This window comes from Cyprinus carpio, unplaced genomic scaffold, assembly GCF_018340385.1.
Source record: "Cyprinus carpio isolate SPL01 unplaced genomic scaffold, ASM1834038v1 S000006537, whole genome shotgun sequence".
Classification (NCBI taxonomy): Eukaryota; Metazoa; Chordata; class Actinopteri; order Cypriniformes; family Cyprinidae; genus Cyprinus; species Cyprinus carpio.
The window spans coordinates 347,261-373,213 of record NW_024879202.1 but is presented as its reverse complement, the minus strand read 5'-3'; the positions used below and the strand labels follow the sequence as shown (position 1 = coordinate 373,213).

At 41.7% G+C, this 25,953-nt stretch overlaps 1 protein-coding gene and 1 pseudogene across 3 annotated transcripts; both read left to right on the top strand.

Moving 5' to 3' along the window:
- Nucleotides 1–471: 471 nt before the first annotated feature.
- Nucleotides 472–25,716, top strand: LOC109051927 (gastrula zinc finger protein XlCGF8.2DB-like). Of its 3 annotated transcripts, XM_042754522.1 has the most exons (3): nucleotides 472–827; nucleotides 1,064–1,296; nucleotides 24,671–25,716. In XM_042754522.1, the coding sequence occupies exons 2-3, from the start codon at nucleotides 1,125–1,127 to the stop codon at nucleotides 25,693–25,695; spliced, it is 1,197 nt and encodes a 398-aa protein (XP_042610456.1). In that variant the 5' UTR covers nucleotides 472–827; nucleotides 1,064–1,124; the 3' UTR covers nucleotides 25,696–25,716. The 3 variants fall into 3 exon arrangements, with proteins under 3 accessions (XP_042610456.1, XP_042610458.1, XP_042610457.1); XM_042754524.1 differs by lacking the exons at nucleotides 472–827; nucleotides 1,064–1,296 and adding an exon at nucleotides 15,654–15,689; XM_042754523.1 differs by lacking the exons at nucleotides 472–827; nucleotides 1,064–1,296 and adding an exon at nucleotides 16,397–16,481.
- Nucleotides 7,607–14,027, top strand: LOC122143935 (annotated as a pseudogene).
- Nucleotides 25,717–25,953: the final 237 nt, after the last annotated feature.

Sequence of the window (25,953 nt, the reverse complement as noted above, 5' to 3'; positions counted from 1 at the left end):
AATTCACCAGAGGAAGGCATTCAAACATCATTTTAAATGCATATTGAAATATAAGAATAGATTTCAACTTGGCAGAATGTTTACAGAAGCCAGTCTTTAAGTTTCATATTCTGCACACAATAACTAATAACATTGAAACATATGCTACTTAATGATTTTTGCATGCTTTTGTCTGTCTGTTGCCCTGATAAAGGTTTCATTTGGTTGACAAACATTTTATATTTCGTGATAAACTAATAAGTTTCTGCACTTATGACTGTTTTGCCTTTCAGACAGAATCTTACACAGGATTGTATCTTTCATTGGTAGTTATTTTCAGAACATCAATGTACAATATATACTTTGCCACATATAAAACTTTTTTCGTTTTCTGTAAATTTTTTATGCACACTATAGGACTTTTATTTTGTTCTGGTGGTATGACGTCATAAAGCCGCGCCGCGCTGTGATGCGACTGAAGGAAGGTTTGTGTTTTTAGCCATTTCAAGTAAAGTGTTTAAATCGATGGAGTCCGATAGAGCAATTTCATAGTTTTTAGTAAGCGATGTGAAATTAATTATTGTTTAATGTAATACTGCAGCGCTTCATCTATTATTTATGAGCGCTAATTTGTGATTAAAACGCATCCACACATCTGTAACAGAAAAGTGCGCCTCACGTTGCTTCCTTTATCATCGATCAGTTCACCTTAAACACGAACTGATGAGCAAGTACTAGTGATGGAGAAACGGAGCTCTTTTAAATGAAGAATATTAAATCAATCGCTTCGCGAAACGATTCAGTGATTCGAATCTCTTGAGTCGCCGCGCGCTGACGGTCCGCACAAAGTAAACACAACAAAACATAAACATGCGAGAATAACTCTTACTAACCTGTATTTAACAAGTGCACTAACGAAAACACGATATTTTTTCTTTTTATATATATATATATATATATTAATAATCATGCCATTATCTCTCACCGTGACTGACTCCCTTATCAGTGTGCTGACTACTGAACTAGGGAGCTGATTGAGATCGATTACTTGAATTTTTCTTTTTTGTCATCTTAAATGTCACAGAGTGCCAAACACAGAAAAACTGCTGAAGTAACTGAGATCTACGTGACACGCTGTTATAAAGATGGCGTTTATTAAAGAAGAGAGTGAAGACGTGAAGATTGAAGAAACATTCAGAGTCAAACAAGAAGATACTGAGACACAAACAAAGATGGAGTTTATTAAAGAGGAGATCGAAGAGCTGAAGATTAAAGAAGTGTTCAGTCTGAAACAAGAAGATACTGAAGAACAAACAGGTTGGTTTTCATTCTCAAAGCTGTACTCACTCATTTGATCCTTAAGCTCCACAGAAATGAATGGCATGTCACACATTAAATTAGAAAACACAATGCAGAATTTTGTTTGTAATTATCCAGCTCTCTTGAGCTAAACTTCAAAGGATAGTTCACCCAAAAATAAAAATTAGCCCGTGATTTATTCACCCCAAGCTGTCCTAGGTGTAGACCTATATGACTTTCGTCTTTCAGACGAATACAGTCAGTTATATTTAGAAACATTCTGGCTCTTCCAGTCTTTATAATGGCAGTGAATGGCTCTTTGAGATTCAATAGTCCAATAGAAGTCCAATAAAGTGCATCCATCCATCATAAAAAGTACTCCAAATGTCTCCGGGGGGATAATAAGGGCCTTCTGAAGCAAATCGATGCATTGTGTAAGAAAAATATGGTACAAGTTAGGTCCTTGTATGGGAAAATGAACCCCAGAATAACAGACAAAAAAAACATTTCACTTGATTAAACAGACCCAGCTAATACAGTTACATCGTGATTTCGTAACTACACCGGACCATATTTGTCGCAGCGACATACCAAATAATGTGGAATGGAAATGTAACATGGCAAGAACGTCCTAACGACCAAAATACCACGTCCACCTTTATTTTTAATATTTACACCTCACCTTTAGTCCGGGTAATGCTCCGACCATTACTTTGAAAAACATATAGAGCTAATAAACTCCTAAACCTTCTCTGGTGCAAAAAGAAACCTTATAAAATCTAATAATAATCTAATTATAGGGGATTTTTAGTAAATAGAAGGTAAAAAGAAAGCGTACCTTTTATTCTCTCTGTTGCCGCCGCCGCCATGTTGTGGAGTCGCTGTGTGTTTCGTTGAAGTGAAACTTTGTTTGTTCTTCCAAAAGAGGACATGACTAGAAATCAGTGGTCAAGTTGTATTTAAACACTATTCCAGAACAGTTCAACCCAAATATTCAGATGTGTGCTGCGCATTTTATGGAGGAAGACTACACTTCCCCTAACCAACAACCTCCACTTCTACAAAGTCACAAAGTTCATACCTATCAATTCTGACACACAAAACATAACAACAACAGTCTGGCGCTTCTGACTAAAAACAAATAAACACATAATTATAGTTTAAATAATTTTCCAATAATGATTCAAACGCGAGTTTTGAGCAGTGTAGAGTAGCGCTTGTTGGTTGTTGTTTCTCCAATCACAAATGAATCGTTTGAAACGGTTTGCGTCTCCAGTAAGCACTAATCCACAAATAACTTGTTATTCGGTTTATAAATGTGCCTTACACTCCCTCTGACGTGAAATAAACCAATATCCAGAGTTATTCAGTTACTCCTAACAGTATATTGACTGAACTGCTAAAAGAGAACCGATGATGGGATGTGCACGAGCAGAGCAGCTGAACTGAATCTCGTGCTGCTGGCCTGGGAGACGGCATCACAGTATGTTAAGGGGCGTAACATTTCCGTCACACGCTTGAGGTATTCGGCCAATCACAACGCACTGGATAGCTGGCCAATCAGAGCACACCTCGCTTTTCAGTGCGATGAGCTTTGTAAAAATCGACGCATTTCAGAAAGGCGGGGCATAGAGGAGAAACTATAGGCTAATGTACATTATATGGAAAATAATATGTTTTTTGAACCTGAAACCTCATAAACACATTGCATTACACAAAATAATGTTCTTTTTAGCAGCATCATATGACCCCTTTAAAATGTGTTTCATTCCTGAATCATCGTTATGTCTGTTTGTGGGTTTTACACATATTTAACCAATAAAAAGCATTCAAAAGAGCTTGTGACAAAACCTTGTAACACCTTTGGATCCTCCAATTGTTAGTCAACCCTCATAACTCCACCTCATATCTCCAGCGCCCATATAGCTACAATAAACTTTATAGCCTGCAAACTGATGAAAAAGTGATGCTATTAATTTACTGCCCCAGATGCAGCCATTCTAATGATGGACAAAACACAGATCTCTGTCACTCGCTTGTCAAAAACCCTATTAAAACAGTCCATGTGACATCAGCGGCTGAACTTCAATTTTGTGAAGCTACGAGAATACTTTTTGTGCGCAAAGAAAACAAAAATAACAATTTATTTAACAATTATTCTCCCCCGAGTTACTGTCTTCCGCCATTTTGGAGAGTATCAAAATGCATACGCACGCTTTCTCCTAAGATTAAACAACACTGATTATGCAGATTACGGTCTTGGGTACTCTCCACAATGGCTGAAGACGTAACTCGAGGGAGAAGAATGTTAAATACATTTTTATTTTTTTTGCACACAGAAAGATATTCTCCTAGCTTCGCAAAACTTAAGTTGAGCCACTGATGTCACATGGACTATTTTACCGATGTCCTTGCTACGTTTCTGGACCTGGGAACATTACAGTTGTGTTGCTGTCTATGGGAGGGTCAGAGAGCTCTCGGATTACATCAAAAATATTTTAATTTGTGTTCTGAAGATGAACGAAGGTCTTGCGGTTTTGGAACAACATGAGGGTAAGTAATTATTGATTATTTAATTATTGATGAATGTTTATTTTTGGGTGAACTATCCTTTAGCTCCATTTGAGTATGGTTTTCAGAAATTAAATGCAAGTGTCTGATCATATATAAAGCCAAAATACCAACTCTGATGACACAATGATTAATTATTACTGAAAAAAAAAAATACATTTTCCTTTTTAATATGGGATTTTTTACATATCAAAACTGTGCCAAGGCAGAAAAAAGGTTGGGAAACACTGGTGTAGACAAAAATATTGGGCAGCACAACTGTTTTCAACATTAATAATAATAATAATAATAATAATAATAATAATAATAATAATAAATGTTTCTTGAGCATCAAATCAGCATATTACAATGATTTCTGAAGGGAATCATGTACACTAAGAAAACAAAAATAACAGCTTTATTCAACAATTTTTCTCCTCTGTGTCACTCCACATCAGCGTAGAGCCATTTTGGCAAGTCTGAGCTGTATGCAGGCAGCATATGCTCTTCTGTGTCAGCTGCGACACAATGATAAGTTTTCTATGTATATTTATGCTTTGATTTGGGAAAAAAAACAGCGCATCTTGTGTCGCCGCTGACACAGAAGAGCATACTGTACCGTTGCATCCCTAAATCCAACCCTGTTTAGGGCTGCACGATATATCGTTTTAACATCGATATTGGATGTGTGATGTTTAGTATTCTGATCGTTATATTTATACTAATCGTTTTCTTTACTCAAACACAGACAACGTGTCTAAACCAGACGCTAACAGCTAGAGGCTGTCTACACTGCTCTAGTACATTTTCGCTGCTCTAGTTGTCTTCCCTCCTAAGATGCAGTATTGAAGTGTAGCTTGCCCACTGTCCATTTTCAAGAGCAGTGGGCGCACTTAGCAAACTTACTCAAATCTTACTGAAACAAACAGCGGGTGGGTCTCGGTGTTGATTGGGGATGAAAGAGGAAAAAATGAAGATGACACAGATATATAGTTTATGTACGACCTGGAAGTATTTATTCAGCGATCGGTGCGAAAACATCATCTTTACAGAAAATCATTGTGAACGGAACATGATTAGGCTACGTTAGCATGTACACAGTTGAAGTTTAAAGAATTTGAAAGTGAATGCTATATAGTTTGTTAAATTAAAATTTTTTTTTAACAAGGTTTAACATTTCGCAAGTTTTTAACCGTTAGCTTACCTCAGTCCGCCTCATGTGTCACAATACTGCTGCTAGGAAGAGGCAGGAATGATGAAGATAATATAAACAAATCTTTTTAATGGTAATCCACAAGATGAAGATGGTCTAACACTCAGGTTAACATTCAGCAATAGCGGACAAAGACAGACAGAACAGACTACAACTAAAGTAAGGTAGTTAACGAGGGACAGACAGGTGAGGATGATCAACTAAGAAGGACACAGGTGAATTAAGCAAGGAGAGACAGAAACTGGGTCAAACAGAGCACATAATGGATGAAAACACAACAGAAGTCCAATGGGGTGTGACACATTGCCCCCTCCCGAAGACGCGACCTGGTGATGGGACGGCGAAGGGCTGGCAGGAACACAGGCAGATCAGCCAGGTAGAGGCTCTGGTGGAGGACAGACACCCAGGAGGAGGGCGACAACAAAAGTTCAGGGTGGAGCTGATGGAGGGAGAAGCCAGGAGAAAGTTGGAGGAGCCAGGCTTGACCCCGGCCACAGCCCTGATGGTGGCCCACGGTGGAGCCGATGGAGGGAGAAGCCATAGTGAAGGAAGGGCCCAAACCTATTGTGGCTAAGCAGGTGGAGGTGGAGCCTGAGGCAGAGAGCCGATGAGCCAGGGCTACTGGGAGGATCCGGAGGGCCAAGGCAGAGCAGATGGCTCCAGCAACCGAGGCGGGGATCCGGAAAGCCGCACTGGAGCCGGAGGGACTCTTGCTGTCCACAGCTTTCTCCCTCGTGGCAAGCACTGTAGCTGGCTCTCGCACCTGGTCTGACCTCACTTGAAGCTCCGGCACAGCGATCTTCAGCTCTTTAGCTGGCATTGGCTCCAGTTGCGACGGGCTTTGAGTGCACTGTATGATTTCCACACTCCAACACAAACCAGCCCCAACTCAGAACACGAAATTCTAGACACTGGATGATTGCCTCTCTCTAGCACAGTCCAGTGGTGTCTGGGAGGTCGACAGGGCAATGGTAATTAGCCCCAATGCAGAACAGGGAGTTCAGCGTAGCGTTGTCGAACGCCGAGGTGAAAAGTGCGGTGATGTCCATGAAAAAATTAAACACTTTAAAAACAAAGAGAGAGTTTTTTGTTGGTCCAGTATTCTGTCACAATACTGCTGCTAGGAAGATGCAGGCATGACGAAGATAATATAAACAAATCCTTTTAATGGTAATCCACAAGATGAAGAGGGTCTAACACACAGGGTAACATTCAACAATACCGGATGAAGATAAATTAAAAAAGACTACAATTAAAGTAGGGTAGTCTCAGCCTCAGACGTCATGCCCACAGACCGTCGGCTAAACGTCTGATGCATATGGAACACAAAAGTGGAAACACTTCAGGAAGGTGGAAATCGTCAATGGATTGGTTGAATTATACAGGATTTCCGGGAGTCATGTGTGTCACTTTCTTTAACATTCTGTCCGGAAAAAAGATGCCATGGCGCCAAACCTCCTCATGAAAGAAGAAAGCCATCGAGTTTACAACTGTGACGACATGTGCTTATCAGGATCAACTAAACACTGGATTCTCAACACTATATTGTAAAATATTTAAAGTTCACGGCATAGAATCTTTAAAATACATCAGAGTTTTACACACCAGTCTGTTATTGTGGCAACATTTCCACACCCTGATACGTGGCGCTGAACGAGACGAACTGTGATTGGTTGTTTGCCATGTCAGTCAAACGGCCTCGTGGGCCTCAAGCTGCCATAGATTCCAGACCTTCAGCCGTTAGTCTGAAGGTCTGGCTATGCGAAACTAAAAGTAGGGTAGCTAACGAGGGACAGATAGTTGAGGATGATCAACTAATAAAGACACAGGTGAGCTAATGTAATTAACCACACAGGGCATTTATTTATTTAATTAAATTAAAAAACCTACAAAAATACAAAACGCTAATCATCTCGGGTGATATCCAACATTAAATCAGTAAAAACAATGAATAAAAGTAGATTTATAACTTTTTCCTCTGTCTGTCTGCTGGAAGTTGACAGTTACATAACAAATGATTGGCACGTGCACTTACGCAGTACACAGAAAGTGATGTGCGCTAGTTTAAATGTTAATTTGTCCCATGCCCTCTTTCAATAAATCTCATTCTCAGTCATTTACAAACGTGTCATTCACAATGATCACCATTTGCTAAGCAAACTATTTGTTTTTTGTTTTGTCTTTTTGATGACAAATATTTTATCTATCTACAAATATAATAATTCATGCCATAATTTAAAATGCTTTATGAATTCAGTATATTTCCCAAATAGGCTATTGGATACATCTTAACAAAGACAATACATGTTGTGCAATAATATGAAAAGTTATCTGGAGACCAGCTGACCACGTTCAGGATGTTCCCACAATGTTTGCAAAAAATTGCAACGTCACCATGATGTCCTCACGACATTGTCATAAAGTAATGGCACACTGACCTAATGACGACCAATTGGCGACGTCCTCACAACATACTGTGTTTGCTGGACATAAGATAATTGTATAAGTGTCAAGCTAAAGTATAGCACTACAAATAAACTTTAAACTTTAACTTTCTTTTTTCAATACATCTGTCACAACTTACAAGGTCCAATTCTTTAAATTTTTCCCCCAGTAACAACTAAGAAATGTGTCCAAATGTCAGACCTGCCTTGTTTTGCTTTTTATATAATAAAAACCTGCTTTAAGGTGCTTTCACTCTTGGTTCACCTGCCTGGTCCACACCCAAGTTCGATTGCTCCCCCCTCCCCCTGCCCCCGCTGGACTGCATTCATATTATTCTATTTGGGTCCGAACCGTGGTTTGTTTGCATCATGAAGCCAGCAGCTGTCTTCCCCGTTGCCTAGTGATGACGGGGCAGGAGGAGATGGCAAATGCATAACATTGCTCTCTGCACTTTTATATATTTACATTTTTAAACTGTTCCTTTTGTTTACAAAGCTTCGGTACAAAACGAACAGGCGAACAGGAATGAGATATACAGCTCTCTGTTTGCAGTTGCGTCAGTCATGCTCAACAGGGAAGTGAGTGAAACACACACAAACACATTTTTATCAAATAATACATCATTAATAGTAGTTCACTTCCGTGATTTGGTATGATTCTGTTCACATCAGCAGCGAACCGTACCAGAGTTCACATGAACCATACCCCAGACCACCGTTTTTAAGTGGACTCGGGTACAGTTCGCTGGTGTGCACCCAAATTCGGAAGACAGCGTTCCATCGTCCAATAGAACTGAACTCTGATGTCAATCCAACCCGGGTGCGCACCAAAAGTGCTCGTGTGAAAGCACCCTTAACCTTCTTCTCAACTTCATTCATTTGCTTACTCGATCCTTCTTGTTAAATCTTGTGTGTCAAGACCCACAGGATCCCAGTCCCAAAGCAGTTCCCTTTCGATACTTCACTCATACTGCGTATGAGGAAAAGCTCCTTTTTTCCTCGATACTGAAGCCTTTTTTCAATAACGCAGTGCAACTGCACTGCCGTTGGTTTAATCTGTAAACTTTTTTAAACCAATGACAGCGCTGCGGCTGCAGCCAAAATGGGCGGGGCGAATGGCTATATAAGCAGGCAAAACGCCAGAAGAAATCAGATCTTACTCCTTCAGAGACGACTTCACTTCGCTGGATCCCTATTGAACGCTTTCCCCTGGAACGAGCTCTCGCCGTCGAAGAGGCACCGCAGCGGATCAGCTGAGATCGCCGATCGCCTGCAGCGCCGGCGCTCTTGTGGACAGCCGCTCTCTAGCGCCGTTCCCGAGCCGCCCGCTTCTCACTTCCGGCCGCTTCTCAGCGGATCTCCTGCCGCCATCCAGCGATTCTAAAAGAGCAATTTCCAGTGGTTTTCACCGCTCTAAAAGATTGTTTCTAATGCCGTTTTCACAGCGGCGGCATCTGAGCAAATGCCACTCCACAGCTGTGGCACATGCAGAGCCCCTCTGCATGAAGATGACGGCCACGGTGAGTGCGTCTTTTGCCTGCTATCTTTAATGAAAGCGGTCCCTCAAATCACGACCCCCCCCTCCCTCCTCTCACCGAACCCTCCAATAAAAGACAGCCGTCCCCTGTCCTCTTCTCACGCCCAGAGCAGCGTCCATCGGCTGAAGCGAGCGACCTAGTGGGGGTAGAGGGGCTCAGCACCCCGGATTTGGGGCCCAGAGCAGCGTCCATCGGCTGAAGCGAGCGACCTAGTCTCTTTTGGCGGATCAGACAATCACGGATTAGAAGCCCAGAGCAGCGTCCATCGGCTGAAGCGAGCGACCTAGTCTCTTTTGGCGGATCAGAGAATGAGCCACTTGATGACTCAATGTCACTCGCGGCTTCCGAAACGGAGGATTGGGCCGGTGATTCTGACCCCGCCCACATGCCGTCACTTGAGCCCATCGACGCCAGAGCTGGGATGGATGCCGAGCTTTTCCGCATCCTCTCCAAAGCCATCGAGGAACTTGATTTAGAGTGGGCTCCCCCTGAAGTGCCAACGCGTAGCAGACTGGACGAGTGGTACCTGCCGGGACGCCGCCAGGCCCCCCGCCAGTGCTCTGCCCCATTCTTCCCTGAACTTCACGACGAGCTGACTAAGTCGTGGCACACTCCCTTCTCGGCCCGCTGCCTCGAGATGCTGGCAGTAGAGAGCGAGCCCTTCAATCCTTTCAGGTGATCCTGAAGGGGCGCCACGTCCTAGTCCAGTCGGACAGCATGACAGTGGTGTCCTACATAAATCACCAAGGCGGCCTTTCGTCCAGCCGCCTCTGTGCACTGGCAAAGCACCTCTTGGAATGGGCATTACCCAGGCTTCGATCGCTCAAGGCTACGCATATACCTGGCAGGACAAATCTGGGAGCAGACATGCTATATCAAAACAACATCCCACTAGACGATTCTACACCCCAACACCATACTCAAAACAAAACTCTGGCAGATTTTTGGGAAGTCAGACCTCTACCCCTAACCCTCAGAAAGCAACTTTCATTGCCCAACCTATTTTTCGAAGTACACAGATGCGCTGGCCCACAAATGGCCCAGCCTCCTTCTTTACGCTTTTCCCCCGATCGCTCTGATCCCACAGGTCATCAGACGAGTCAGGGAAGATAAGCACAGAGTTCTCCTGGTCGCCCCACTCTGGAGGAACCAAGTTTGGTCCTCTGAGCTATTCAAGCTTTCCACACAAGCCCCATGGCCGATCCCCCTGAGGCGGGACCTCCTCTCTCAGGCGAACAGGACAATCTGGCATCCACAGCTAGAACTCTGGGCTCTGCACCTATGGTCCCTCGATGGGAGCCTTTAAGCCTCCCCAGGGACGTGCTACACACCATTGCTCAGGCGAGAGCCCCGTCTACAAGACGCCTCTATGCCCAGAAATGGTCAGTCTTCGTTGACTGGTGCTCAGCACGAAACGAAGACCCTGTTGAGTGTAATGTATCTCCGATACTGTCATTTCTCCAAGAGGTCTAGACTTCTCACCCTTGCCATGCTCAAGGTGACCTTCGGCCCGCAGCATTTCATGCTCATCACCGCTCTCTACTTGTCTCTAGCAGGCGGTTGGAACCCCCCCGCGTCGCGTCCTTGTTCCCATTGGGACCTGCACACGGTCCCTCTCGGCACTCAAAGGACCTCCATTTGAAACGAGTTTGGGCCCAGCTGACCTCAAAGTCATTTCAAACTGCTCTGCTATGGCTCTAGCATCAGTCAAGCGTGCTCTCGATCTGCAGTTCAGAGCACAGCATGCATTTCCCTCTCAATGCACTCAAAGTTTTGTCAACTAAGCGAGAGGCTAATCCCTCTAAAGCCCTCTGAGGTTCTTCGCACAGGTCATTTCCCTCTGAGCACTCCCCTTTTGTCAGCGAGCGAGAGCTGGAATCTGCCCATAGCTTTTTGAGGATATGCTTTGGTGGTCACACCAAGGGGCAATCTCCTCTATGGGCCAAAGAAGCACCTCTCGCATTGGATAGTCGACGCTATAGCTCTGTGTTACTCCTCTATTGGCCTTGATTGCCCCATAGGAGTAAGAGCCCACTCCACGAGAGGGATGGCCTCTTCTTGGGCCTGGTCTAGTGGTGTCTTTATCAAGGACATCTGTGAGATGGCCGGCTGGTCCTCGCCGTCCACTTTTGTCAGATTCTATAACCTGGACATCCCGACCTTGCATGCTTGGGTCCTTTTGGTATGACAACGACGGCCTGTAATCAGACTCCTTCATCAAGCCATCTCCAGGGAGCTAGCTCCCTCTTAGCAGTGTAGCGTAAAGGGTTCGACGGCTCTGGCCCTCTCACTTGTCCCCTGGACCCCAAGGTGTCCAAGATAAGTCTTGTCGTTCCCTACCGTGGCACGGCTCGGTTGAATTGGTTCCCCATACACAGTATGAGTGAAGTATCAAAAGAGAACATACTCGGTTAAGAACGTAACCTAGGTTCCCTGAGATATGGAGCGAATACTGCGTTATATGCTGTGCCACGAGGCTGCGGCTTCAGTGTCGTCGCCTCAGCCGTATGACCTGATTTCCTCTGGCGATTTGCCTGCTTATATAGCCATTCACCCCACCCATTTTGGCGGGCTTTGGCGCGCTGCATCGCCACAGGCTTGCGCAGCTACGCAGCGCTGTCATTGGTTTAAAAAAGTTTACAGATTAAACCAATGGCAGTGTGGTTGCACTGCGTTATTGAAAAAAGGCTTCAGTATCGAGGAAAAAGGAGCTTTTCCCCATATGCAGTACTCGTTCCGTATCTCAGGGAACCGAGATTACGTTTGTAACAGAGTACGTTTCTTTATTGTTATGTTTTGTTTTGTGAGGGGCTTGATAACTGCCAGCTTGAAAGAATTTGGGACGTGTCCTAAAGAAAACAAAGAGTTAACAATAGTGACATAAGGTTCTGCAATTACAGGTTACAGTAACTTTGTGGGTATAGGATGTGTTTGATGCTTTACATGTCTAAATGTTTTTTTTGTTTTTTGCTATGTGCCATTAAACCAGGGCTAAATTGCATATGTTTCTTTCTGCTTTAGACCTGATGCCACTGAAAGAGGAGAGTCAAGAGCTCAATGATATGGAAGAAGAACATCAATATGAGAAACCTCATCAGTTCATGGCTGGAGAAAAATGTTTTAGTGACTCAAAGATTGAAAAAAACATCCTCACAAAACAAAGGAAATAAAAAAAAACATTAAAAGCCCACATGAAAGTTAAAACTGAAAAGGGCCCTTTCACTTGCCAACAGTGTGGAAGAAGTTTCAATTACAAACAAGCCCTTAACAGGCACATGAAAATTCACACCGGTGTGAAGCCTTTCACTTGCCAACAGTGTGGAAGAAGTTTCAGTCTCAAACAAACCCTTGACAGGCACATGAAAATTCACACCGGAGAGAAGCCGTTCACCTGCCAACAGTGTGGAAAGAGATTCTCTGACAGAACATACCTTAACACCCACATGAGTGTTCACACTGGAGAGAGACCTTTCACCTGCTCTCATTGTGGAAAGAGTTTTACACAAAAAAAACACCTTAATATCCACATGAGTCTTCACACTAGACCGTGCCCATACACCTGCAAACAGTGTGGGAAGAGTTTCTCACAAAAGGGAAATCTTAAGACTCACATGAGAGTTCACACTGGAGAAAAGCCCTTCGCTTGCGATCAGTGTGATAAGAGTTTCACACACAAAAAAACCTTTAATGTCCACATACAATATCATACGATCGGATTTGAAGAAAACCTTAACAATCACATTAAGATTCACAAAAGAGAGGGGGCTTTTATATGTCATCAGTGTAGAAGGAGTTTCAAAGACAGCAAATGCCTGAAGAATCATGTAAAAACTCACGCTGGAGAGAAGCCTTTCATGTGCGATCACTGTGGAAAGACTTGCGCAAACAAAGCAAACCTTGAGAATCACGTAAGAGTTCACACTGGAGAGAAGCCATTCATCTGCCCTCAGTGTGGAAAGAGTTTCCCATACAAAGGAAACCTTAAAATTCACATGAGAGATCACACTGGAGAGAGGCCTTACAACTGTCTTCAGTGTGAGAAGACTTTTATGTATCACTCAAGCTTGAAACGTCATTTAAAGACTGGCGCCTGTTTCACACCACAAGCTTGAGCTTCACGTCAGTGTTGCTGCAGCTGCAGACTCGTGAAAGTATCCACTAGAGAGGTGCAGGGTCTAGTTGACTAAACGGTAGAGCTCCTACTAGTCGACACTGCAAACAATTTGTCGATTACACAAAAGAGGAAAAAAAATAGGATTTTGTTATTCAGATTAACATCATTTTAATGTAACATTTAAAACATTTTAAATAAGTTAAAATAATTTTTTTGGAAAAAGAACGGTTTTAAAAGTGTATCTGGGCGGAAACTACATTTTTACCTCGCATGCATTTTCTTTGTGTTTGTTGCAGCGAGCTCAAAAATGACCAAATGGAAGACGAGCAAGGTGTGGGATTGTTATGAAGTAGAAGGAAACTGACAAGTTTTGTGTAAACTGTGTAATGTCAAATTGGCTTAAAATAACTCTACTGGAGCGATGTGTAATCATATTCAGCACAGGCACATAGGCGTTAGCTTCTGCTAAAAGCTAGCAAATAAACTCCACCATTTTGGCTAGCAATCAGGAGAGCGCTAGATTGGCTGTAGCGTTGGTATTGACAGTGGTCGAACAATAATTTAAAACCAGAATGTTTAGACCTTACAAATCTTACTTTTTCAACATGGTGGACAGCTGCTGTGCGCCAGGATGCCAGAACAGAGAAAAACCATTTTACATTTAAAGGGGTCCTATTGTGCTTTTTCTTTCATTTTTCAACTTTAGTTAGTCTGTAATGTTGCTGTTTGAGCATAAAAAAGTTCTGCAAAGTTAGTTCATTATTAGGGTCATATGATGCGATTTCAATTTTCATTTCTCTTTGGAGTGTTACAAGCTCTTGGTGCATAATGAAGATCTGTAAAGTTTCAAAGACTAAAGTCTCAAATCCAAAGAGATATTCTTTATTAAAGTTAAGCCACTCCTACCTAAAACGTTTCTTTCTAATACACCCCCACATGTCTATATCACGATGTGGGAAGATTTGCACAACAATGCCTAAATATCTCACTCTCTCTTTCTCTCTCTCTATATATATATTTAGGCATAATTTTTTCAGATTCCTAAGGATCCCGATAGAACAACTAAAATGGTTCACTACAATAAAAAACTCAAAAATTTTCAACACAAAATTTGGGTTTAAACGGGATAAGTTTTCATGATATTTATGATAGCTATATCACTGTGAGTACAGTACACATGCTGGCTACCTACAAGGACAGCTAGGGTCGATTACGTTTAAAACACAGTTGACTTACCCTTCCAATGACGACAAAGCAGGTTTTAGCCGGCAGACTCCAAAGTTGAATATTCATCAAAAAATTAGATTACATCCATTTGTACCCCTCCAGGCTTTTGTGGGCTTTTAAGGAGTCTCCGGAGTAGGACGAGGGAAAGTTGATGAGGTAATGCTAGTTGTAGATATCAGGATACTGCAATTCAGGAAAGCTATCCGTTCCTTTATCGATATGTACGTTAAAAGCACCCCGCAGTAAACATAGGTATCTGTTATGTTTAATCTAGTAAGTTTTGCTATGTACAGGTCTATGTCTTTTGAATTAGTGCACAGTAAACTCTGTTGCCTTGAAACTCATGCATCGGTTATTTTTAATAAGCGAAGTATCATTTCATATTCGCTCCCAGCATGGTGGTGTAAACAGAATGGGTCACGTGACGTGCGGAGCTCTATTGCCGCTTGCGCTTGTGGTGTGAAACCGGCTTCTTCTGGAAAGAAAGTGCAGTGTTCCTCAGTGTGACTTAAACTGAGCCATATGCATTCCATTCTGAAGGACATCAGTTCAGTTGTGATCAGTGTAATGTTTTTTTTTTCTTTTGCCATCACACTTAACAGATACAGATGAAACGCTGAATGTGGGCTACATCTGATTGTCCACTTTCACAACCATTTTTTTATTTGCATCCTTCTCTGCATACTTCATATAACTTTTTATTACAAACAAAAGGACATAAACTTATAATGAACTCTGCACTGTGTTATTTGAGTTCAATGATTATGTAAACGTTGTCAGTCTGGATTTGAATATGACATGGAAAAAAAAAATCATATTTCAGCAGTGTAATTCACACAATTCACCAGAGGAAGGCATTCAAACATCATTTTAAATGTATATTGAAATATAAGAATACATTTCAACTTGGCAGAATGTTTACAGAAGCCAATCTTTAAGTTTCATATTCTGCACACAATAACTAATAACATTGAAACATATGCTATTTAATGATTGCTGCATGTTTGTTTTCGTCTGTTGCCCTAATAAAGGTTACATTTGGTTGACAAGCATTTGATATTTAGGGATAAACTAATAATTTTTTACTTTTACTTTACTAACTTTTTTATAAATGGTTTCTGCACTTTTGCCTTTCAGACAGAATCTCACACAAGCTTATATCTTGCATTGGTAGTTATTGTCATAACATCACTGAACAGCATATTTGAAAATAAAGTTTACCCACATAAAACATTTTCTATACATTTTTATGCACTATATAGGACTTTTATTTTGTTCTGATTATATGACGTCATAAAGCCGCGCTGTGATTCGACTGAAGGAAGGTTTGTGTTTTAGCCATTTAACGCAAAGTGTTTAAATCGATACCCGGTGGAGCAGTTTCATAGTTTTTAGTATGCGGTATAAAATTAATTATTGTTTAATGTAATACTGCAGCGCTTCATCTATCATTTATGAGCGCTAATTTGTGATTAAAACGCATCCACACATCTGTAACAGAAAAGAGCGCCTCACTTTGCTTCCTTTATCGATCAGTTCACCTTAAACACGAACTGATGAGCAAGTACTAGTGATGGAGAAACGGAGCTCTTTTAAAATGAAGAATATTGAATCAATCGCTTCGCGAAACGATTCAGTGATTCGAATCTCTTGAGTCGCCGCGCGCTGACGGTCCGCACAAAGTAAACACAACAAAAACATGCGAGGATAACTCTTACTAACCTGTATTTAACAAGTGCACTAACGAAAACACGATATAATACATGCTATCTACAAATACAAACAATACACATCATAAATACCCAATAATGAAACTAATTTCTTCTTAATATGTGTATTTATATATATATTAATAATCATGCCGTTAACTCTCACTGTGACTGACTCCCTTATCAGTGCGCTGACTCCTGAACTAGGGAGCTGATTGAGATAGTTTAAGTTTTATTTTTTTTTGTCATCTTAAATGTCACAGAGTGCCAAACACAGAAAAACTGCTGAAGTAACTGAGATCACGTGACACACAATTAAAATGATGGCATTTATTAAAGAAGAGATCAAAGAGCTGAAGATTGAAGAAGTGTTCAGTCTGAAACAAGAAGATACAGAGGAACAAACAGGTTGGTTTTCATTCTCAAAGAAGAACTCACTCATTTGATCCTTGATAAAATATCCAGCTCTACAGAAATGAATGACACGTACACATTAAATTAGAAAACATAATACAGAAGTAGCTTAAACAGAACAATTAGTTTAACATTGTTTTCAACTCTCAAGTAAAATTACGTTCAGTGGAAAACACCTTTACTCCTAAAAATACAAACTTTTAAAGGGTTTAGCTAAGATAGAAAAACGTTTTCTTTTTGAGAAACAAGTGAAATGAATGCTGTTATCATCTTTTAGCTAACAATATTCAGGATTCAAACTGAAAAATTCTTCATAAAAAACAGATATTCTGCAAAACTGAATATAGAGAATGTGAAGCTACGTCACGCCGCGTTGCATTCTGGGAGGATCACCATCTGCTGCAAATTCTGAACTTAATACCGATACCTGCTTATCTTTTGTTTTGGTTTTGCCTTAAAGTTAAATAATCACATTCTTCATTTGATCGTTTGCAGGGTAGAGAAGCTGGGTTATGGCTTCGCACGATAATTAGATTTTTTTTCTCCTAAGTTTTGTAGAATTTCGTTTACTTTGATCTGATTACCGTGAAAACGGTGTCACCGCTAGTGTCTCAGTGCTTTTGTTAGCATCTGACAGTTTTTGTTTACAAAATAGTTTGGGACTTAAATTGCTTTTGAAATGTCCAAAGGAAGGGGCAAACAGGGCGATAAAAAGACCGAGAAGTAGGTGCGTCCCAAATCAAAATTTTACTCCTGAATGAAAGTTGTAAAAACCAGACAGTTAATTATGGTTTTAAACTACTTTTTATTGTCAGAACATAACAAATTATTTTTTAACAAGTGATCAATTGAGGTAGAATACAGATTACAATATTACTAGTAAAATCAATATCAATAGAATACAATATTATTAAAATTAATAGAATATATAAATATCTTTATAGAAAAAATAAGAATTGTAACATGATACAACACTCGAGATATAAAGTATATTTGTCAATAAACAAAAATAAGAATAGAGAAGAAATGCCAATCCCTTACAGCTGATTTGAAACATTTTGTAAGATGTTTTAGCTGTCTGACAGTATAAATAAAATGAATAAACAAAATATCAATCTTAATCTTAGTCAGCATTTACTGTTCAATTTTTTTGAACAGCCAAAGACATTACGCTACATGTTAAGGAACAGCTGCAGCAGCTCCCATTTCTTCTGCTCTGTATGAAGCCTGTGAAGTGGAATGGGGCTTTGGTCTCCCTCCATATTCAGAATCTCAGATACTGCTCGATAGCCTCAGTCTTTTCTGGCCTGATATATCGAGTCTTGAAGCGCGGCTCAACCAAGGATGCCATTTCAAGCAGTTCATCTGTTATCTTGTCATCATACTTCTCACTGAGATAGTCTGTGACCATTGTCTTTATGTCCTTTGTGAGCTGTGTGTCGTCAGCAGAATGTTTCAGGACCTCTGTTCTGAAGAGGTCCTGGTCCACAGGCTTAAGGTAGGACACACTCACATAAGATTCACCAGACAGTGAATCTGTGAACTCAAGCAGTGGTTTCAAGGCCTTGTTTTATTGACTGTAAAACACAACTGGACCATATATCCAAAGTCAACTCAAGTCAAGTCTGCTTTATTGTCAATTCTTCCACATGTAACATACAGTACATACATACAGAGAATCTAAATTGCGTTACTCTCAGACCCCCGGTGCATATACAGATAACACTAACAGAAGAGCCTAAAAATCTAGATAAATATAAAATATAAGAGACAACTATACAATAAGGGAATGTAAAAAAAGACATAATAAAATAAAAATAAAGTTAAATAAAAGCAGCGCAAGGCACATGGCAGATAGAGTGTTGCATAAAAAAGTGCATAAAAGTGACTGGTGCATGACATCGTATGTTAGAGGCTTATTCAGTCTGATTAAAGTGACAAATGGGCTCAAGAGCAGTTATTTTATTTAACTGACTGATAAGGGTGGTAGAATGACGTCAGTTCCATGGTGAATGAGGTAGTGAGCAGACCAATGCTGCACAAAGTGACTGGTGCATGTCATCGTATGTTAGAGGGAGGGAGGGAGGGAGGGGGGGGGGGGTGGAAGGACCTGGGGATGTGGGATCTGTGGTGGGGGGTTCATAGTTCAGTGGTGCCTGGAGCAGAAGAGGGACGGGGGGGCCAGTTCGGGAGCGAGTTCAGCTTCCTGACAGCCTGATGGATGAAGCTGTCCTTCAGTCTGCTGGTCCTGGCCTGGAGGCTCCGCAGTCTCCTCCCTGATGGCAGCAGACTGAAGAAGCTGTGTGACGGGTGAGTGGGATCACCTGCAATGCAGTGCGACTGTGGAGAAAGTGAGCAGCACCAAGTTCCTGGGTGTGCACATCACAGAGGGCCTCTCCTGGACTGACAACACCGCAGCACTCGCCAAGAAATCACAACAGTGTCTCTTCTTGATGGTCAGAGGAACATGCTGAGTGTGCACTCTCCTGAAGTCAACCACAATCTCCTTCGTCTTCTCCACGTTTAGAGAGAGATTGTTTGTCACTGCACCACCCCGGCCAGGCGGCTCACCTCGCTCCTGTAGTTTGTCTCATCTCTGTTGCTAATGAGACCCACCACAGTCGTGTCATCCGCAAACTTAATGAAGAGGTTGGAGTTGTGTGACGGTGTGTGCAGTCGTGGGTCAGCAGAGTGAAGAGGAGGGGGCTCAGCACACATCCTTGGGGGGCCCCCGGTGTTTCAGTGTGATGGTGCTGGATGTGTTGCTGCCGACACGTACTGCCTGAGGTCAGAAAGTCAGAAAGTCCAACAGCCAGTTGCACAGCGAAGTGTTGAGCCCCAGCTCGACCAGTTTGTGAATGAGCTGTTGAGGGATGATTCTGTTGAATGCTGAACTGAAGTCTATGAACAGCATTTGACACGTATGAGTCTTTTTTCTCTAGATGTGTGAGTGCTGAGTGGAGGGTAGTTGAGATGGCATCATCGTTCGACCGGTTGGACCGATATGCAAACTGGAATGGGTCCAGGGAGGTGGGGAGGGCAGACTTGATGTGGTGCATGACTAGCCGTTCAAAGCACTTCATGAGGATGGGAGTAAGTGCAACAGGACGGTAGTCATTGAAGCAGGATGGAGATGGCTTCTTTGGACTGGAATGATGGTGGTAATTTTGAAACATGTGGGAACAACAGATGTTGAAAATGTCTGTGAAGACATCAGTGAGTTCTGCTGCACAGTCTCTCAGTACAGCGCCCAGGAATGTTGTCAGGACCCGGAGCTTTGCATGCATTGATCCTGCTGAAGGATCTCCTCACGCTGTCCGGGGTCAGCGTTATCACCTGGTCGCCAAGAGGAGTTCTGTCCACTTCTGTGCAGTGGAGCTGTTTTGTGCCTCAAAGCGAGCGGAAGAAGGTGTTCAGCTCATTCAGCAGAGAGATGTTGCTGTCCCAGCTCCGCTGTGGGGGCTTGTAGTCCGTAATGGTCTATATCCCCTGCCACAGGCTCCGAGTGTCTCTGCTGTCGCTGAATTGATGGGCTATCCTCCTGGAGTACTGTCTCTTAGCCTCTCTGATGCCGCGGGATAGGTTGGCCCTGGCTGTTCTCAGGCCCACCTCATCTCTAGCTCTGAAGGCAGTGTTCCACATCTCCAGGAGTCTGTAGACCTCCCCTGTCATCCACGGCTTCTGGTTGGCCCGGACAGTGATGGTCTTTGTGACTGTTACATCCTCAATGCACTTGTTGATGTAGGCAGTGACAGTCTCCGAGTACTCCTGGAGGTCAGTGGTATTATTGTAAGTGGCAGCCTGCTTAAACATATTCCAGTCAGTTGTATCAAACAGTCTTGAAGAGCGTCTGACGACCCTTCCGGCCACACTTGAATCCGTTTCTGAACTGGTTTGGCGACTTTAACGAGCGGTCTGTATGCAGGCATTAGCATGACAGTGATGTGGTCTGAGGCACTAAGGTGGGGGAGGGGGAGGGCTTTGTAAGCTCCTCTCTGTGTGGTATAAACAAAGTCTAAAATGTTTTTTACCTCTTGTTGGAAAATTAATGTGTTGGTGTATTTTTGGCAAAGAATTGTACATTTTGCAGCTGACGCTCTACTTTCTCCCTAAACTCTGTATGCAGTCTGGGAAGAAAATGTTTTTGGCCCGTAGATCGTATCTGGGGTCAAGAACTTGGATAAGATTCTTAAATCCCTCGTTTCCCAAGCTTCCCAAGGCTAATGGGAAGCTTGTCTTTTGGAATGCAATATGCAACTGCTTTTGTGATGTCTCCATGTCTTTTCGTTTTTGTTGTTGTAAGGCACAGCTTTGGAAAATGACGACAATGAGACTCTGCCGGGTAGTTGCGCTTTGTGCTTGTAGATGGTCCACGTCTATCAACATTTGTTTGGGACTGTAATTTCTTAGCATCTTCATGTTCTGAAGGGTGACATTGTTTTTAAATGATGAAACAGGTTTGTGGTGTTGCCTGTCTTTAGCCCTATTCGGACGGGACTAGTTTTTACAGGGGGTCGTTAGAGAGATCTGTGTTTCACAGACGTACTTGGTGATTTTAATCCCGTCCGAATCTTCCACGTCTGGGTTTTCTCTCACACAACCTCTGTAATAATTCCAGAGCAAATTACCTACTGTTTTTCAGCAAACTCAGTGATCCTCTGAGAAAACTAATCCCATCCAAATGTGAATGTCTGTGAATTATTTTATTTCACAACACGTTTTCCTTGTCTGTTTTGGGCCCACGTGAATTACCGTAGATGCTCTTACCGCGCGCATGTTTGATATATTTGCTTCCCAGCAAAGAAATAATAATGATAAAAAAATTATAATAATAAAATCAAGAGCCAGATCACGTAAACTGTTAATACTGGCTAAATATCAGCATCAGGTAAGATTTCTCAAGTTCATTTATGCACTCAGTTACATAATGTTTTAATTACAGATGTACCTTTATGAAAATTAAACATGGGTTTAGCCTACTACAAAAAACAAAAAGTTTAACTAAAGAAAACCACACATTAACATGGTTTTGCTATACTAGCCATTTAGTATTTAGTATAATAATACTAATGGTAATCAATCCGAATGGCTATACGCAATGCAAGCGTACAGAGCGTGTGATCTCTGTGACGCCCAGATGCACAAAACAGACCCTCCCACCTCTTTAATAAACACAGAGATGTTAGTCCCGTCCGAATTGGTACATGAAAATCACAGACGTCAGGTGGTAAGAATTGAAACTCAAACGTAGTTTCGAAAAAACTAGTCCCGTCTGAATAGGGCACAGTTTTCAGTGCACGTCACTCTGTTATCAGATTGCAAAAAAACTAAATATCTCCAGACTACTGAAGTTGAGTGACCTTTCTTGTCAACAATGTCTGTGATCTGCGCTGCATTTTCTTCACTATCACTCATTTTTCTTAATCCATTTCTACAAGTCTATCTGACACTGTGACTGTAAACCAGTACCACGTGCGGCATCCCGGAAGTGCAGTCTGCAAAACGCCTGCGCACCATTAGTGCGTAAACATTATTGAGCACATATCAAACTTTCATTATCATTTTATCGAGAAAAATTATATTGGGATAATCAAATTATTGCCCAGCCCTAGGCAAATATATACGGTCCTAATTGGGATGATGAGGCTTTTGCAAAAAAGTGTTGTTTTCTCTCCCTGATCTGCATTCCATTGAACTAATTCTGGGCAGGGATTTTAACTGCTGTCTAGACCGTTTCTCATCTAGGCCATGCACCTTGTCTAAATCTGGCAGGATTATCCAGCTTTTTATGGAACAATATGTAGTTTCGGATGTTTGGCATTTTTTAAATTCTAATACGACACAATTCTCTTTCTATTCCCCCTGTCCATCATTCTTTCTCCCGTATTGACTAATTTTTGGTTGATAATAAATTGCTCCCATTGGTTAGTTTCATTAATTTATAATAGTATTGTAATTTCGGATCATGCTGCTGTTATATTTGACCCTTGCTCTTCCGGATTTTACAATGTCTCGACCCCCTTGTCCCTATAAATCTTTACTTCTTCATGATCCTGATTTTATAACAAATTAGAATACTTCATAAGACCAATTAAAAAAAAAACATTTTTAGTGTGAATTGTTGGCCTTCTGGAAAGTATGTTCATTTACTGTACATGTACTCAGTACTTGGTAGGGTCTCCTTTTGCTTTAATTACTGCATCAATTCGGCGTGGCATGGAGGTGATCAGTTTGTGGCACTGCTGAGGTGGTATGGAAGCCCAGGTTTCTTTGACAGTGGCCTTCAGCTCATCTGCATTTTTTTGGTCTCTTGTTTCTCATTTTTTTCTCTTGACAATACCCCATAGATTCTCTCTGGGGTTCAGCTCTGGTGAGTTTGCTGGCCAGTCAAGCACACTAACACCATGGTCATTTAACCAACTTTTGGTGCCTTTGGCAGTGTGGGCAGGTGCCAAATCCTGCTGGAAAATGAAATCAGCATCTTCAAAAAGCTGGTCAGCAGAAGGAAGCATGAAGTGCTCCAAAATTTCTTGGTAAACGGGTGCAGTGACTTTGGTTTTACAAAAATCACAATGGACTAACACCAGCAGATGACTTTGCACACCAAATCATCACAGACTGTGGAAACTTAACACTGCACTTCAAGCAACTTGGGCTATGAGCTTCTCCACCCTTCCTCCAGACTCTAGAATCTTGGTTACCAAATGAAATACAAAACTTGCTCTCATCTGAAAAGAGGACTTTGGACCACTGGGCAACAGTCCAGTTCATCTTCTCCTTAGCCCAGGTAAGACGCCAATGATGTTGTCTGTGGTACAGGAGTGGCTTAACAAGAGGAATACGACAACTGTAGCCAAATTCCTTGACACGTCTGTGTGTGGTGGTGCTTTCTCTGATAACCAACGCATCATCTGGTCCCAAGACATTGGTACTGACATCAATGAGGAGACATGGAAAGAGGTCTTGAACAGGGTTAACTCCTCTTCTCTCTGCACATGTCAGGCTTATACTGTGCAAGGTGGTACACAGGGCCCATTGGTCTAAGAACAGGCTAGCTTGCATTAACCCATCTATTGACCCTGAGTGTGACAGGTGTCATTCTGGTCCAGCTACTTTAATCCATATGTTCTGGTCCTGCTCTTTGTACTTTTTGGAGGTAAATTTTTGTTTCATTGTCAGCCATTACCTCTGTTGATATTCCACCTTGTCCAATTACTGGTTTATTCGGGGTTCTCCCACCTGGCCTCTTTTTGCCTTCTCATTTTTCAGACTTTGTAGCCTTTTTACCTCAGTTTGGCTTGGCGTTTAATTCTAAACTAGATGAGCCCTCATCCTCAGTCTCACACTCGCTGGGTAAAGGATCTTATTTACTTTATGAAGCAAGAGAAAATTAGGTACTCTCTTCACCTACCTAGCACTATTTTCTTTAAACTCAGGCAGCCCCTTTGTGAACATGTCCAAACTCTCTAGCTTGACAAGCAAATCGATGCATTGTGTAAGAAAAATATGGTACAAAATTAGGTCGTTGTATGGGAATGTTACAACAGAATGACATAAATAAAACATTTCACTCGATTAAACAGACCATAAGATCATTGTGTTTGTGTCAAGCTAAAGTCAAGGACTACAAATAACCTTTTAACTACAAATAAAGTTTTTTTTAATACATTTGTTACAACTTACAAGGTCCAGTTCTTTCCATTTTTCCCCAATAACAACTGAGAAATGTGTCTAAATGTCAGACCTGCCTGGTTTTGCTTTTATATAATAAAAACCCTGCTTTAATCATCTTCTCAACTTCATTCATTCGTTTACTTCATCCTCCTTGTTAAATCCCAGGACCTGTAAAGGTAACTCCGCTTGCTCCCATGTGATTTGTGTCGAGACCCACATGATCCCAGTCCCAAATTAGTCACCTATTGGGTTTTTTTGTTTTATTTTATAAGGAGCTTTGATGACTACCAGCTTGAAAGAATTTGGGACATGTCCAAAAGAAAAAGATTAAACAATATTGACATGAGGTTCTGAGATTACAGGTTACAGTAACTTTGTGGTCATAGGATCTAGCAGACATGTAGTTGTGTTTGATGCTTTACATGTCTAAATGTTTTTTTGTTGTTGTTGTTGTGTGTTGCTATGTGACATTAAACCGGGGTTAAATTGCATGTTTCTTTTCGCTTTAGACCTGATGCCACTGAAAGAGGAGAGTCAAGATCCCAGTGATATGGAAGAAGAATATCAATATGAGAAACCTCATCAGTTCATGACTGGAGAAAAATATTTTAGCAACTCAAAGATTGAAAGGACGTCCTTACCAAACGAAGGAACTAGAAAGATTGAAGGCCACATGAAAGTTAAATCTGGAAAGAGCCCTTTCACTTGCCAACAGTGTGGAAGAAGTTTCAGTCACAAAAAAACCCTTAACAGGCACATGAAAATTCACACCGGAATGAAGCCTTTCACCTGCCAACAGTGTGGAAAAAGATTCTCTGATAGAAGAAACCTTGATGCCCACATGAGTGTTCACACTGGAGAGAGACCTTTCACCTGCTCTCAGTGTGGAAAGTGTTTTACACAGAAAAAACACCTTAATGCCCACATGAGTCTTCACACTAGACGGTACCCATACACCTGCAAACAGTGTGGGAAGAGTTTCTCACAAAAAGGAAATCTTAAGACTCACATGAGAACTCACACTGGAGAGAGACCTTTCTCCTGCTCTCAGTGTGGAAAGAGTTACACACACAAAAAAAACCTTAATGTCCACATGCAATATCATACTATCAGATTGAAAGAAAACCTTAACCATTCCATTCACACAAGAGTAAACGGTTATATATGTCATCAGTGTAGAAGGAGCTTCGAGGACAGGATAAGCCTGAAGAATCATGTAAAAACTCATGCTGGACAGAAGCCTTTCATGTGTGATCACTGTGGAAAAACTTGCGCAAACAAAGCAAACCTCGAGAATCATGTAAGAGTTCACACTGGAGAGAAGCCATTCATCTGCCCTCAGTGTGGAAAGAGTTTCCCGTACAAAGGAAACCTGAAGATTCACATAAGAGCTCACACTGGAGAGAGGCCTTACAAGTGTCTTCAGTGTGAGAAGACCTTCATGTATCACTCAGGCTTGAAACATCATTTACAGACTTACGCACACCGCAAGCGAGGGCTCCATGTCAGCATCACTGCAGCGGCTGACTCCTGAGAGTATTCACAATGGAAGAGTTTGTACAGCATCACAGCAGCGCCTCCAAAGCTGCATACTTTTAAAAACAAATGTATAGTTGTATTTTTAAAGAAGTTGATTTACAAAACTGAGCCATATGCATTCATTCTGAACAACATCAGTTCAGTTGAGATCAGTGTAACATTTTTTTCTTTTGCCGTCACTTAACAAATACATATGAAAAGACATTAATTGTGTTCTTAGTGAAATAGTAAAGCAACAGAAAATGTATACGTG